Below are 14,650 nucleotides of genomic sequence, written 5' to 3'. Positions count from 1 at the left end.
GAATTTGTTTTTCAATATTATCGATAATAACTTCTTCTTTATTATTAACATGAAGTGTGCTAGTAGAAGCCGTTCTAGTGGATAGGGTTCGAATAAAATTTTCCATTTAAAATTATAGTTGTGATCCTAGTCAACTGGAAACAGTCCCTACACTTTTCTCCCGTCCTGGCTTAAGCGATCTTTGGGTCACAGCGACTTGTAGATCGGACGACCGTCTTAAGTTAGCAAATTTTGTTAATCACTGTGGAAACCTGGCTTAAACATGGCTCTGATACCATCCATTTGCCGAGGGTTTGGACACAAGGCTTTTTATCATGTCCCTTAACTTCAATTCCTATATATATATGTATATATATATATGTGTGTGTATGTGTGTGTGTGTGTATATATATATATATATATATATATATATATATATATATATATATATATATATATATATATATATAGTAGAGTTTGAGGTCAGCCCGCTAGCAGACACCTACAGTAAACGCCCAATGGCCCACATTGAATCTAGGCTGCTCTAATGGTCACCATGTATTTCGTATTGAATTTTAATTTATTTTCTACAAATCCAAATCACTTGAAATTTTGAGCATCTATTCTTAAAAAATAGACGAATTTAATAGAAATACCAAAAAAAATATTCACAAAAACTAAATGGACCAAAAACTATTAGGAGTATTTTTGGTCAATTTATTTTTGTCCAATAAGTTTTTTAATATTTTTATTATGTGCGCCTTGAAGTGAAGATTGGACTTTCCAAATTTCATGTGATTTGGATTTGTAAAAAATAAAACTTAAAATTCAAATACGAAATATAGTCATGACCGTCCGATCTGCCTAGATTCGAGGCCTATACTATTCTTTCAGCCCATGGGCTGACAGAACATTTTCCCTATATATATATTATATATATATATATATAGATATATATAGTTCTTAATGTGTTAAGGGATATCTAAGTGAAATATTTGTTCAATGTCTAGAATTCTAAAGTGAAGGAGCCAAAAGCAGATAGCCTTGAGTTGCAATGGGTGGACTCTGATGACCGTATTGATCTCGCTGCACTATCATCAAAAGAGCCTATACTGTTCTATGACGAGGTTTGTGTGTTCATATGCATGTGTGGTGTGTGTATGTTATGAATGTTTTATGCGTGTTTGTAAACATAAGTTTTTTCTGTGTAAACAAGTCAATAAAGTTATGTATCTAAACAGGTAATTTTGTACGAAGATGAATTAGCTGATAATGGGATCTCACTTTTGACAGTCAAAGTGGTAAGTTGTGATGCACTCACGGATAATTTTCAGTGCATTTGCTTCTCCAGTTCTAATTATGTTCCATAATGTGAGTCAAGAAAGCTGATAGAATCCCATTTCTTTGCAGAGGGTAATGCCGAATTGCTGGTTTCTTCTACTACGTTTTTGGGTAAGTATTAATTCTTCCTTGTGTCACACTTCCTAACTGCTAGTATGGTGCCTTTATATTGTGTACACTATTCTGAGGCTGTTATTTTGTGCCCAAGCAATAAATTAATCTTCGTTTGGGCTGCGTTACAGTACAATGTGACTCTGCATGAGTCGTAGAGAGTCTCTTGTGCGCAAGCCCCAAATTAATCTTTGTTTGGGCTGCATCACAGAGGAAACACTGTGTATGTATGTGTTTGAGAGAGAGAGAGAGAGAGAGAGAGAGAGCAGCCCTACTTGTTTGAAGAAAACATAGATCTGTTTCCCAATTGTCTTTGAGATTCTTCTGGTTGCAGTCAAGTTTTTGAGACCTATGTATACAAATCAAAAGCATCTTTACGGGTGCGAACATCTAGTGCTGTAACTGCTCTGTAATTGTGGTGTCTTTGACAGCTCAGGGTCGATGGTGTACTCATGAGATTGAGAGACTGTCGCATGTACTGCCCTTTCGGGTTTGAAGACCCCAGTGGAATCCCACTCGTTCTTCATGAGATCTGCTGGAGGGAAGGGACTTTCCAGGACTTAGCTGCTGTAAGTGGATGTCACTCACGCTAATAGGTTATTGTCTATTGGGTTCTTTGTTTGATTCATTCACAATAAATTAATGAATTTCAATGGATTTTGCAGAGGGGTTTTCCTTCTGATTCCGCAGCATACTCTGATCCAAACCATGTCAGCCACCGGCTCCCTATTCTCATGCAGAAGACCCAAAAACTTCATTCTTTTCAAGTTTAAACCTATAGAAAGGAAAACAAAGGAAAAAAGATAAATTTATTGTTGTCATATTCGATATTTGGGTGGAAAGCTAGAACTTAGAACCTACAGCTGACTGAAAGTCTTGTTTATACAGTTCAAACATGAAGGCTCATAGTTTTTACTTGACAAGGATAGTTTATATGGTAGAACAAGATTCGTGTAGTTGGTTTAAAATAATTGGGATAAGGTTTGGATGATAATGTATCTGGTATGTCTGTTGATGTATTTGGTGTACCATGATTTATTATGCAAAATGAATTCAAGATATTCTTGTGGGTGTTTTGATCTTTTTAAAAGACCAAAACGTGTATGGGGATAAGTTGGGAAAGGCGAGGAGAATTTATTTGGTTTACATCATGTTCCAAGGATAGGCTGCCTTATAATTTTAAGGAAAAAGTTATATAAGGTTTCAGCCTTATACTGTAGAAAAAAGGTGCACATAAAATATCTACCAAACAAACGTTGTTTTGTCATTGACAAACCCTCTAATTGATCGTCTCGACTTCTATATGTATGGACATAGAAGAAAAATTGATTTTCAATGCCTTAAAGATAATATATCTTGTAGCACATTTTTTAGACCGTTCATTTTCAGGATTTTCGAGGGCTCATGGATCTACTAGATTTGTACTATTTTTTTAGCATTAAATTTTATAATATGATTCAAAAATAGTTTTTTTAGGCCATCAAAAGAGTTTTGGAACCAAAAATGTATCTTCAACGAGATTTTGGGGTGTACCCTACCGGGATTGTTTAAGGTTGACACCTTATACGAACCTCACCGGGTGTCCGTAGCTGTACAGGTAAGGTGTATTTTCAAATTTTATCATGGTATATAATTTTGATGCAAAATGTTTTTAGGATTATCTCAAAATCTATTTTTATATCTAATTATAAAATTTTAAATTTCGAAAATGATTAAAATCAAGTAGATCTATAAACATATGAAATATTGAAAATGGACGGTGTAGATAATATGTTGTAAAATGTATTATTTTTAAGAGTTAAAATATTTTTATTTTTCATGGTAATACATCTCAATGCCGAGATGATCAATCAAGGGTTTTTCAATATTAAAATTACCTTTTTCGATGTATTTTTTAGGTGCATCCATAGTTCTACATTATAAGGTTGCATCTCTATATAAACTTTGCAAGTCTCTTAAAGAAAAGTTTTATAGCTGAAATTCAGAGACTTGCTTGACACTTCACTAGGCATTTGTTTGCTCTTTCCTCCTAAGAGTATGGGTGGGGTTTTTGTTGTTGCAGATAGCACAGGTAGGAAAGGGGTAGGAAAGGCGCTGGGGTGGTGGTGGTGGTAGCACCTCACACCCTAGTAAACATGCGGTTTCTATTCCCATTGACAAATAAAGCGCCAGAAAGTTCGTGCAAAACTTGTGGGTCATTAAGTGTGTATAAAGTGCGTGTTCCCTTCAGGACCACACGTCGCGTCAGAATGATATGGAGAGTTGGGATACAGTTCACCCCTCGTAACTTTCCTTGCACCAATTCTTCATATAGACTTAAAACCTCTTTTTGGAGTATTCATGGACCCTAAATTTGGGGCATGTAACTTCCCCATCTACTCCCCCCAGCCCCCACAAAAAGAAAAGTATATTCATAGACATTTTGTGTCTACCTTTAAAGAGCATGGCCTTGATATCCAATGGAGATTACCAAAGTTATAAAACATGATTTGGACAAGGTACTTGGCACCTGCATTAGACGAGTTGGTTTGCCCCTAGTCGTAGCTATAAAAAAATCAAAATTATAGAACAGAAAAAGTAAAAATTGTTAAATAAAACAAATTTTTTTAGAAAATCCAATCATATAGAACCAAAAAATATATAAAATATGGAGTAACAATAAATTGGATGCTATTGGCCAGAAAAAATTCAAAAAAATTGAAAAAAGGAAATATTAGAAAATAGAAAATATAAAATATGAAAGTATATACACATAAATCGATTGCATTTGATTTAATAAAAATAAATATATTAGCAATTTAAATTTCAAAATAAAGCACATAAAATTTTTTGAGGTTGATCTCCTGACCTTTGTGCATAGTGCAGACCAATGGTTTAAAAAACGGATCGGTGCGCTGGATCGAGCACCCCAAAAACCCATCCGGATCGGTAAATCGGTGATTTGGATCAGGAATCGGCCAAATTGGTGGGAGTAAGCATTAAAAAAAGAAAAAATATATATTAAAATTCATTAAAAAAAGAAAAAATATATATTAAAATTCATTATAAAAGCTGTTTTTCAATAATCCAATAAGAAATCGAGGTACTACATTATTCACTTTCATTTTTTTCATCAATATGCGAATATAGAGATGTTTTTTCCCTGTAAGAACTTATTTTAACCATTAAATTTACATCACATAAAAGAAAAATTATAGAATTATCGTGGATGAAGTACATAATCATATATGGACTACAATAAAGAATGGTTTAAATCGATGAAAAATGACCACAAAAATCTCGAATTGGCAAAAAACCCTAATCTGTTAAAAAAAAAAAAAAACCCAAATTATTGCAACCTTAATAGAGTTTTGATGTCTTATTTGAGTAGGTAAATTTAAATTTTTTGATGAAAGAGTGGTCAGCACCCAATTATTATTTTTAATAGTTTTTTTATTATATAATTTAATTCCCACCATCCCGCATACACCGTCAGGCACACCATCGTGGTGAGAGTTATATGCTCGCTGCTGATAAATTTAGGGAAAGTTTGGTGTATAGAATCACTTTTTACGGTACGCAATACCCCAATAGTAGTTTAAGGGTGCAGTTGGCATCCGTAGTTCTACATTATAAGGTTGCATCCTTATATAAACTTTTTCCTCCTTTGAAATAGGTTTTTTGATTGTTTACAGAGTGGCGATGAATTGTGGACATGGAATCCATGGCATTTTTAGCTCATTTTTTCGTTCAAGCCCAAGAGAAGATAGCACAAGAAATGGTTTTTCATGGACGTCTGGCTTAGTTATAGGGATTTGTATCAACTGATCAGGTAATTCCGCAAAATAGGAAAACATAGAAGAAATTTACTGGTATTTATGAGTTTCCGAATTACAGGAACACATGGAAAGAGAGAGAGATTTTCTCTTTGAATTTTACCTTGGGGAAGCTGAAAACAGGGGAACTAGCAATGTATGGAGGCCCCAAAGAAGCATCAGAAACCATGGACAAAGTCTCCTCTTCTTCCTGCTCTTCTTTCTCTACAAAGCTCCAAGTTTTGGGTCCATCATCCCCAATCTTCAAAGTCTGAGGAATGGGTTTCTTCAAAGGCTGGTCCAAATAGATGGTCCACTTGGATTCACAGGTGCTGTTACACTCCGAACCTCCCATTTTATCTCCCAACAATCTGTGAAGCTTTTCACTGAGACTTAGAACTTGGAAGCTATAGAATAGAAAGGGGTTTCAGAGGGAGGTTTTACCAGGAAAAGAGAATCAGAATCATCCCAAATCTCAGATCTTTTTGTCTTTACACTTCCATTTTCATCCTCACGTTATCTTACCACTGCAAGTAAATCAAAACCACAATTTTTTAATAGAAAAGTATCTCACAATGAAACTAGCTTCTCTCTCTTTCTCTCTCTATAAATCTCACATGGATGAGTAAGAGAGATGAAAGGAGGCTTTACATGCAATAGAGCAAGGCAGTGCGTACCGCTAAAACCTAATGCAGAGGCACGCCTGTCCATTATTTCTGTTTTAGCGGTGATTTTAATAATTATCAAAAATCTAGAGTGACATTGCCGCCATGGTCATGGACTAAGTGCTTGTGGGAATTATCCCACATCGAAACTTTAATAGAAGAGTTGCATGTCTAAAGTGCTTGAGGTGGTTTATACGGTTGTTGACTTGTTAGCAGGTTTGAGACGCGTGCACCGCAAGTGAGTGACGTGTACAAATCTTGTACCACATAAGAGACATCGCGGGCATCAAATGTGTCTATGAATTTTTTAAAAAATTTCGAGCTTTACCCTTACCCTTGGGAAATTTCGAGCTTTACCCTTACCCTTGGGAATCGTTCGTGTTACTATAGCGAATCGGCGAGTTATCACTACGACTTGCCGGTTTGCATCTAGAAACGTCCGATTTCTCGTTATGAGCGAGATTCGGCATGGGATGGCTGATTCCCGAGTCGAATCGGCTGTTTCCGTGCTGGCTCACTGAGTTTAAATCACTGGTGCGGTCTGATGGGGCTCCAATCTTTGTCAAGGCTTCCTATGGCAGCCCAAAGTAAAAAACCCCGTCGTGTTAAATTTTGGATATTTGAGCTCCTGAAAACTTTGGATGAATGGTAAATCTGAATTTAAAATCTCTAAAATACCGATTTTTTTTGTATTTTTTGTGGAAATCAAGTTTATTGTATCAAGAAAAAATAGACTAAGGGTATGTTTGACAAGCACATAATATTCAGATATTCCAATATATTACATATGAAAAAAGTTTATACAAGGTTGCAACCTTAAAATGTAAAATTACAGATGCACCTCAAAAATCTATCAGAAAGGTTGTTTTAATGTTGAAAAACCATCTAATTGATCATCTCGACATTAAGATGTATGAACATGAAAAAAAATAGTTTTTGAGTCCTAGAAATAATGCATCTTGCAACACATTATCTAGACCGTCCATTTTCAAGATTTTCATATGTTTCTAGATCTACTTGATTTTAACTATTTTTAGAGTTTAAAAATTTCTAATTAGATATAAAAATAGATTTTAACATAATCCTAAGAATATTTTAAAACAAAATTATATGTGTATGATAAAATTTAGAGGTGCGTCTTAATTGGAATGTTTAAGGTTGCAGCCGTATAGAAACCACACCCATTTACATATTCTTTAACACAATATGGTTGAAGCCACATTTGATAGAGCCTAAGATAATAGCATGAGATTTGAATATTTACCCCAAAACCAGTACCTTCTAAAAAAAACAAAGGTGGGACTTCATTTTAAAAAGATTTCGAAAATACGAACTCGTGGTTTTCAATGCAGAGAGCGTCTCTCTCTAAACTTGATGTGTCTCCTCTCTTTATCTCTCTCTCTAGGGTAGAACTTGTTGTGCCTCTCTCTCTAGCGTAGAACTTACTCTCTCTCTGTCCCCCGTCTTAAGATCTGTTTTAATTTTATTGACCCATATCCCTTTGTTGTGTGAATAAAACAAAGGGGGTGAAGTTTGAGATGAGGAATTGCCTCCTCCTCCCTCAACCAGTAGAGATGCTCTAAAAAGAAAAAGATGGGTTGCCTATAGACACTCCATTTAAATGGCCTTCTGTTGTTCCATCTTGGCCACCAGGTATCTCTCTCTAGACATGAACAAACATGCATTAATATGTATGGAATGCTTCTTAAAGCTGGCAGATATCTTGGTCACAAGCATGGGAGAGAGAGGTCTGGTCAGTGGGAGAGAGCCTGAGAGAGACATGATCAAAAGCCTCTCCATGTGACTGTGATACGATGAATGGATGAGCGAGATAGAGCCTTTGAATTACCCTTTCGAAAAAACCCTTGTTGCACTAGGAGAAATTGTGTGACATATGACTTTCCAGCCAAACATGCACAAAAATATATGTATCACAGTAATATATAATTGAAAGGGAAAATTGCATATGTATCCGTTCTACTTTGCGTTATTACGGATGTAGCAAATAGTTTTTGTTATTACATGTATATCCGTTTGTTATCATTTATAACACAATTTTTTAAAAAAGACGACTTTACCCACATCCGAAAATAGGCCTAAAGTGTAACGTTTACATTCCATTTTCGGGTATTGAATATCCGAATTGAAGGGTTTTTTGGATGTTCAACATCCGTAAAAAGCCCAAAAGTTAAACGTTTACATTCCCATTTTTCATATTTCGCAGTCACTGATGTTGAATGGATGTCCAACATCCGAAACCATATTTTCGGATGTTCAATATACGAAAATGAGACTACTAACTTTTGGCCTGTTTTCGGATGTTCAAGATCCGAAATAGTAAAAAAGCGTATATATGTAATTTTTGGATATTCAACATCCGAAAAAGGGTATGTATGTAATTTTCGGATGTTCAACATTCGAAAAAAGGTAAAGTTGTTTTTTTTAAAAATTACGTCATAAAAGGTAAAAAAAGGACATACATGTAATAACGAAAACTATTTGGTACATCCATAATAACGCAAAATATAATAGATATGTATGTAATTTTTCCTAATTGAAATGTATGAAAAGTTGGCTATGCCTCTATTCAAATTTAAATAAAGTGAATAATAAGATTATGTTTTGTTCTTTAGGGATCAACGTTTATTGTATATTGAAGAAATCACAACTTTTAAAAATTACTAAAGAAAACTAATTTGATTTTGTCGATCTCGCGAAACTACTGTTTCCAACACCAGATTAGGTTGCAATCTTACTAAGGATGCAACCTTAATTCTCAAACTTGAAGAGAAAAACAACAAAAAAAAGGGGGCTTCGAAAGTGTACAATGTTTTTTTTTTTCCTTCATAGCTTTAGAAGTGTGTAATGTTGGATATGGTGATCATCCAAAATCACCCAGATAAGAAAAATCCCATATTATGTGGGATTGAAAAGTTCTCTATTTGGTGTCGATTCCTAATTTTATATATATGAGATGAAAGTGGAGAGAATTTGTGTGCCCTATCTGGGTCACCATGGGAAAGGTGGCTTCCTCTAAAGAGAGAGATAAAGCTTCCTCAGTATCGGCAAGTCCTCCTCTTAGAGAGAAGAGAGCTTCGTACAGAAAAAAGAGAAATGCCACGGATGAGAGCTTCATACAAAGAAAAGAGAAACGTCACGGATGTGCCTCTGGTAGATTGAGAAACTGGTTTTTCGTAGAGAAACAGTTCCCATCAAGATTTTAGGTGGTTTCCCCTTTTAGAGAGAGAAAGTCTCGGTGGCTCTCAAGGTTCTCCTCTTTGATAGTGGTTTAGCTGTGGACTGGAGATGGTCTCTTCTTGGACAGTGGTTTAGCTGCAGAATAGAGATGAGAGGTCGACAATGGTGCCAATCGAGAGACTAGGTCTAAAAGGGTCTACTCGACTGGGTTTTGTCGAGGACTGAAGAGGTAACTCTGTCCCAAAATCTATGATGTAACTTTTCATTGGTATAATGGATTTCAATTTGTCGTGCCCGTGGATGTAGTCCTCTTAGGGTGAACCACATAAATCTTTGTGTTCTTGTGATGCATATGTTTTATGCCTTATTTCTCGTATTATGGCTCATGCTCTCGCTTATTTTGTTTCTAGCTGGATAAATACATGATCTTGATGCGATCTAATATTTGGGATTCTTGTTTCCGCATCTAAAAGGATTCTTATATCCTAACATACAATACTTGGTCGAGCAGTGTAGCAACTTGCCCTATTTCTAAAGCAACTCAAGAGAGTCATGCCCAAGTTCTATAGCATTTAGACGAGTTGTTATCGTTCTCACTTTACAATGTCAGGTGTCTCCATAACAAGTTTCCATTTAAAAAACATTTTTTCAAAAATTCTTGAACTTCTTGAAATCTGTTAAAACTTTCAAGATTTTGAAAAAATATTCAAAAAATTGTGTTTTTTAATAGAACCGATATAAATCTAATTTTTTCTATTTCAAAAAGTCTTTTGAAACAAATTTCTTTCCTATAACTTTATATCTCCATTAATCTAAGGTCTATGAATTTTGGATTAGAGATAAGCACACTAAAATTGGAAGTAAATGAAGAATATTGATTTAACAAAAATTGCCATAAAAAACTTTCACCAATATGTTCCCTAAAAAAGTACAATATATTCATCAAAAAAATCCATCAAAACCACCATGTATCTCAAAATAACAGTAGAGTTATAAGAAGAGTAACCCAATAAAAATAAATTTTCCCTCTAAACACAAAGCATCATTATAAATAGCAAGAGAGAGATTCAGTGACAACTAAAGATTTAGACAGCTAAAAATTCAAGATGAGCTTCAAACATTCGCATTTGTTTAAGCTTTTTGTTCTTTCTTTTCTGCAAAGAAAGGTTGATTAATTTCACCTTTACACCTTTTTTTTTTTGTTAATTTCATTAGTGTATACAACATAGGAATTTGAATGGACCCTTATTTTACATTTTTGGTTTTTGTGTTTTAGTTAATTGCGGTCCTTTTTTTTTTTTGGAATGTTAACTACAATTCTTTACTAAAGGTCATTTTTTGTTTTTTCTCTTCAAACAATAATCCCAAACCCTGAATTCCGATCTTATTGTTCACAAGTATAATTCTTATATTGAGTATTATTGTTGTTGTTGTTATTGTTGTATTGTATGCTCCCAATAAATCTATCATATGTTGTGTATTGAGAACATGGTAAGTATTATTATTGTATTGAGTTTACACAAAAATTTGTCAAGTATGACTCTAATGATATTCGGTAAAAATGATAATTCAATAGTTTTAACGAATCCATACAATAACAACATTTCATAATTTTATATTGTGTTACTTTTACATATCTAATTTTTTCACTCTATTTTTTTAGTAAAATCGAAATATTCACAATTCTCAAACTTAACTAATTTTGAAGATTCGTATTTTTTCCTCAAGTTTTTACCTCAACTTTTTGGAGCAAAGTCATTCTATTACCCATGTTTTGATTTGCGAGTATATTGCTATTAGAACTATGGGTGTATCACTTGGTGCTGCAAGTGGTAATCATTTAAAATTTTTCAATACGAGTCCCGTAGCCATGACCATACAAATCCATCAAAGTTACAGCAATGCACCACTGCTATGTATGAACAGATATGGAAACTGTGAACAAATATGGTATCCTGCAGAGGCACGACCATATTGTGTCACAACTATAGCAACCTGAAGAGGCGTGACTGCGTACTATAAATATATGGAAACTGTATTTTATAGATTTGGAAACCTTTAAGTATACATGCAATTCTTCATGTATAAATCAGCAATTGTAAATCAAGTTTGTATCAATAGAAACAATATTTTCACATGGTATCAGAGCAAGGTTCTCTGCTCTCAGCTCCCTGGTTTCAGAGCAGATCCTTGGTCTCTCTTTGATCTACTCCTCTGTGTAAGCACCTTGATCCAAAAGTCTCTACCATTGGTGTCGTGCTCTTTCTCTAGTCTCTATGAAACACAACATTCTTTCTCTCTCTAAAACTGATACTCTTCTATACTCACGACCTTGTTTTTTTTTTTTTCAAAGCTCCTTTACAACTCTCTTCGCTGCCTCCTCCTCGCTCTCATATAGGCCCACCTCAATCTGATACTTTTCTAGTTCCAAGGTCTTCTGACGATCAACTTCGGTTGGTCCAGCAAAGGAGATTGCCTTCAACTGCTTCAACTTCACCATTTTGAATACCAAAAACCTTCACATTTGTACCCCTCTTCCAAACAAAAAAAAAAAAAACAGTGAAAAGCCCCAAATCTACTTAGATCGATAACTCTCTCTCTCTCATTTATGCTTTCTTTCTCTCACTACTCTAATTTTTGGTCTATTGTTACTCACCTCTCTGTTGCTTGCCCTTAGTCACTCAAACTCGCCATCTGTGATTCGATCCTCATCCACATACACCTATAATATACAACAGCTTAGATGCCATATCTACGTTAGATCTGAAACCCATCTTTGAAAAACCCTTTTGAAAACCATCCATATCCTTTACACCCTCCCGAAACCCCCTACATAAATGCTTCGCCCTATGTCAAAATTGTTTTGTGAGAGAACCAGCTTAAAAAATCGTCTGAAAACCATTGGTTAAAAAAAAAAAAAGGAAAACAACAAAAAAAATCTTTGCAAAACTTGGGCCCTGAGAACCACTATTTATGTGTTCCGCTCATATCCCTTACAGATCTATTGTTCATTCCTCATTGATCTTTTTCTAATCTGAAGGCCCTTGGTTTCTTGATCTTGTCAAACTGATTTAGGATTTCTAACGAACTACATCTGCATCAAGTCTCTCGCAGTTTCTCTGTCTTGAGTGTTGTCTGCTCCTCTTATAACTCGACGACTTCAACTTTTGTTGCCTTCTTTTCTCTCTCTACCATCTAGTATATTTGTCTTCTTGCCATGGCACTTTTGTACACATTATTTTTTTTTGAAAAAAGCTTTTTATGTTCCCCCTACAATATAGAAGTTCTATCCTCTCCTTTATCCAACCCTCCATTTTTAAATGGAGGGCTAAAATTGCCCCAATCACAATGTCATGTCCCTATACTATTTTATTTTTAATATTTTTTTTATAAACTATTTTGATACTAAATTTTGGACGTCCATTCCTCTATTAAACTCGCACTAACGAAAAATATAAAAAAAATATTTTCAATAAAATAAAATGACCAAATTACCCCTGAAATTTTCAAGACATATTTTGGTCATTATTTTTCATCGAAAAATTATTGTTAGTATTTTTTATAGGTGCGCGCCAATGAGAATATGACACATACCAAATTTCATATTCAAAAAATTTGTATTAAAAAAATAAAAGTAAAATACTTTGAGATGTTAGATCTAAGATCAAACGGTGAGTGGCTCTCTTGATAAAAATGGACGGTTGGATGGTAGGGGGAGGATAGAACTTCTATGTTATAGGGGGAATATAGAAAGCTTTTTTTTTTTTTAACTCCTTTTTTATTCCTTATGTCTTCTCTCTCTACCGATCTCTCTCCATCTTGTGTCTCTCTTACCCAGGCACCACCCCAAGTCTCTCGCTCTACCGAACTTCTCTCTTTCATTTATTTCACTTCATGGAAAAATCAGAGTCTTTCTGATGCAGCCATGCCGATGAAAAGAAATGGCAATGACGTAATAAGGAGAAATTATTAGGGTTATGTATTAATATTATTTTAATTATTTTTTTGTTTAGGAAGTGCATAGGGATAATTAGCAGGGTAAGACTTTAGAGTTTATATTGTGTTTATCTTGCATCGATTGGGTTAGTTTGAGGGATATAATTAGGGTAAGGGTAAATTTAGAAGAGAGTTTATCTTTATCAACAATAACAACTTGGGAGGGTTTTTTTGGGTAAAACAAGAGATGGAAAACATGGCTATCTAGAAGCCCAATTTGGCACATGAGTATGAGAGAGAGAAAATAGGGATAAGTGTAGAGAGAAGTTTTTTTATTAGTTATCTTATTTTAGTCTATTTAAAGGGACATATCCTTTCATTGTAAATCAGTCTATGAATTGAATAAAAATTGATCTCTTGAAAGAGATTGTTCGGGGGTTGATTCCGTTGCAGACCTTTGAGAGAGGGTATCTTTCTCTCAACCTTCTTTCTTTTTATTATCAATTTTTTGGTTTTATTCTCTCCCTGTATCAATTGGTATCAGAGCGGTTCCGATGGCTTCATGAGAAACACCCCTCGATGGATTAAAGGTACTGACTGGATTAGTTCAAGCCCTATCAGAGAGAGTAGACCAATTCGTGCCTGAAGCTGCGAAAGTCGATGAGCTTGCGAAGATATTCGCTTAGCTTCAGGATAGAAGGAATCCGGAAACTGGCATTGGAACTCAAGGCAATAGAGATGAAAGAGGTATGCATCTTGTTCCTAACCAACCTCGGGTGACTCCGGCTAATAATGAATTCAATGAACGAATTCTTCGGTTGTTGGAAAGAGAAAGAGATCCTGGAATAAAAATTGATATTCCAGAGTTCCATGGTCGATTGCATGCAGATGATTTTCTTGATTGGCTAAGTAAAGTAGAGAAAGTGTTTGAGTATAAAGATATTGAGGATCACAAAAAAGTAAAATTAGTAGCCACAAAATTTTCTGGCCAATCATTGGTTTGATGGGATGATTTGCAACAAGATCGTCTTCGACAAGGTAAGGAAAAGATTAATTCGTGGGACATAACAAAGACGAAGATGCGCCGAAAATTTTTACCAGTAAATTATGGCCAAACTTTGTACCAAAGGTGTCAAAACCTCAAGCAACGTGAAAAGTCGGTAAGTGACTATACTGAAGAGTTCTATATTTTGACATCTAGGGCAAATTTACAAGAGTATGAAGATAAAAAAATAAGCCGTTACTTGAATGGGCTAAATCAAGGCATTTAGAATGAATTTGCGTTCAAAGATGTATATAAGATGTCTGATTCCTATACTTTGGCCCTCAAAGCAGAGGAAATAATCAATCTGGGCTTTGAGAAAAATAACTCAGTGATAAGAGGCTCTACTTTAATACAGGAGCATCAAGCTTTAACCTTTAGAAGACCACCTATAGGGCGTGGAAACCAAACCTCTCAGAATTTCCCAACTAGACCAAACCCTAATATGAGGAGAGGTGTTGTTGGGAGAGGGCTGAGAGCACCTAAAATACTTTGTGATAATACACAAATAGTGTGTTCCAAGTGCCAACAGCCTGGACATATGGCATTTAATTACCCCTCACGTCAACTCCTTATCAAAGTTA

At 34.9% G+C, this 14,650-nt stretch overlaps 1 protein-coding gene across 1 annotated transcript in view; it reads left to right on the top strand.

The window, feature by feature from the left end:
* Window positions 1–2,492, top strand: part of LOC18424628 (TIP41-like family protein) — a 44,160-nt gene extending 41,668 nt beyond the window's left edge. The window contains exons 4-8 of the mRNA XM_006829212.4: window positions 990–1,106; window positions 1,221–1,280; window positions 1,390–1,431; window positions 1,863–2,000; window positions 2,097–2,492. Of these exons, the coding sequence (XP_006829275.2) occupies window positions 990–1,106; window positions 1,221–1,280; window positions 1,390–1,431; window positions 1,863–2,000; window positions 2,097–2,204 (465 nt within the window). The 3' untranslated portion in view covers window positions 2,205–2,492. The remainder of the gene's footprint in view (window positions 1–989; window positions 1,107–1,220; window positions 1,281–1,389; window positions 1,432–1,862; window positions 2,001–2,096) is intronic.
* The last annotated feature ends 12,158 nt before the right edge of the window (window positions 2,493–14,650 follow it).

Source organism: Amborella trichopoda, chromosome 12, assembly GCF_054954075.1.
Source record: "Amborella trichopoda isolate Santa Cruz 75 chromosome 12, AtrichopodaSantaCruz75HAP2 v2.0, whole genome shotgun sequence".
Classification (NCBI taxonomy): domain Eukaryota; kingdom Viridiplantae; phylum Streptophyta; class Magnoliopsida; order Amborellales; family Amborellaceae; genus Amborella; species Amborella trichopoda.
This window is presented reverse-complemented; position numbering and strand designations above follow the sequence as displayed.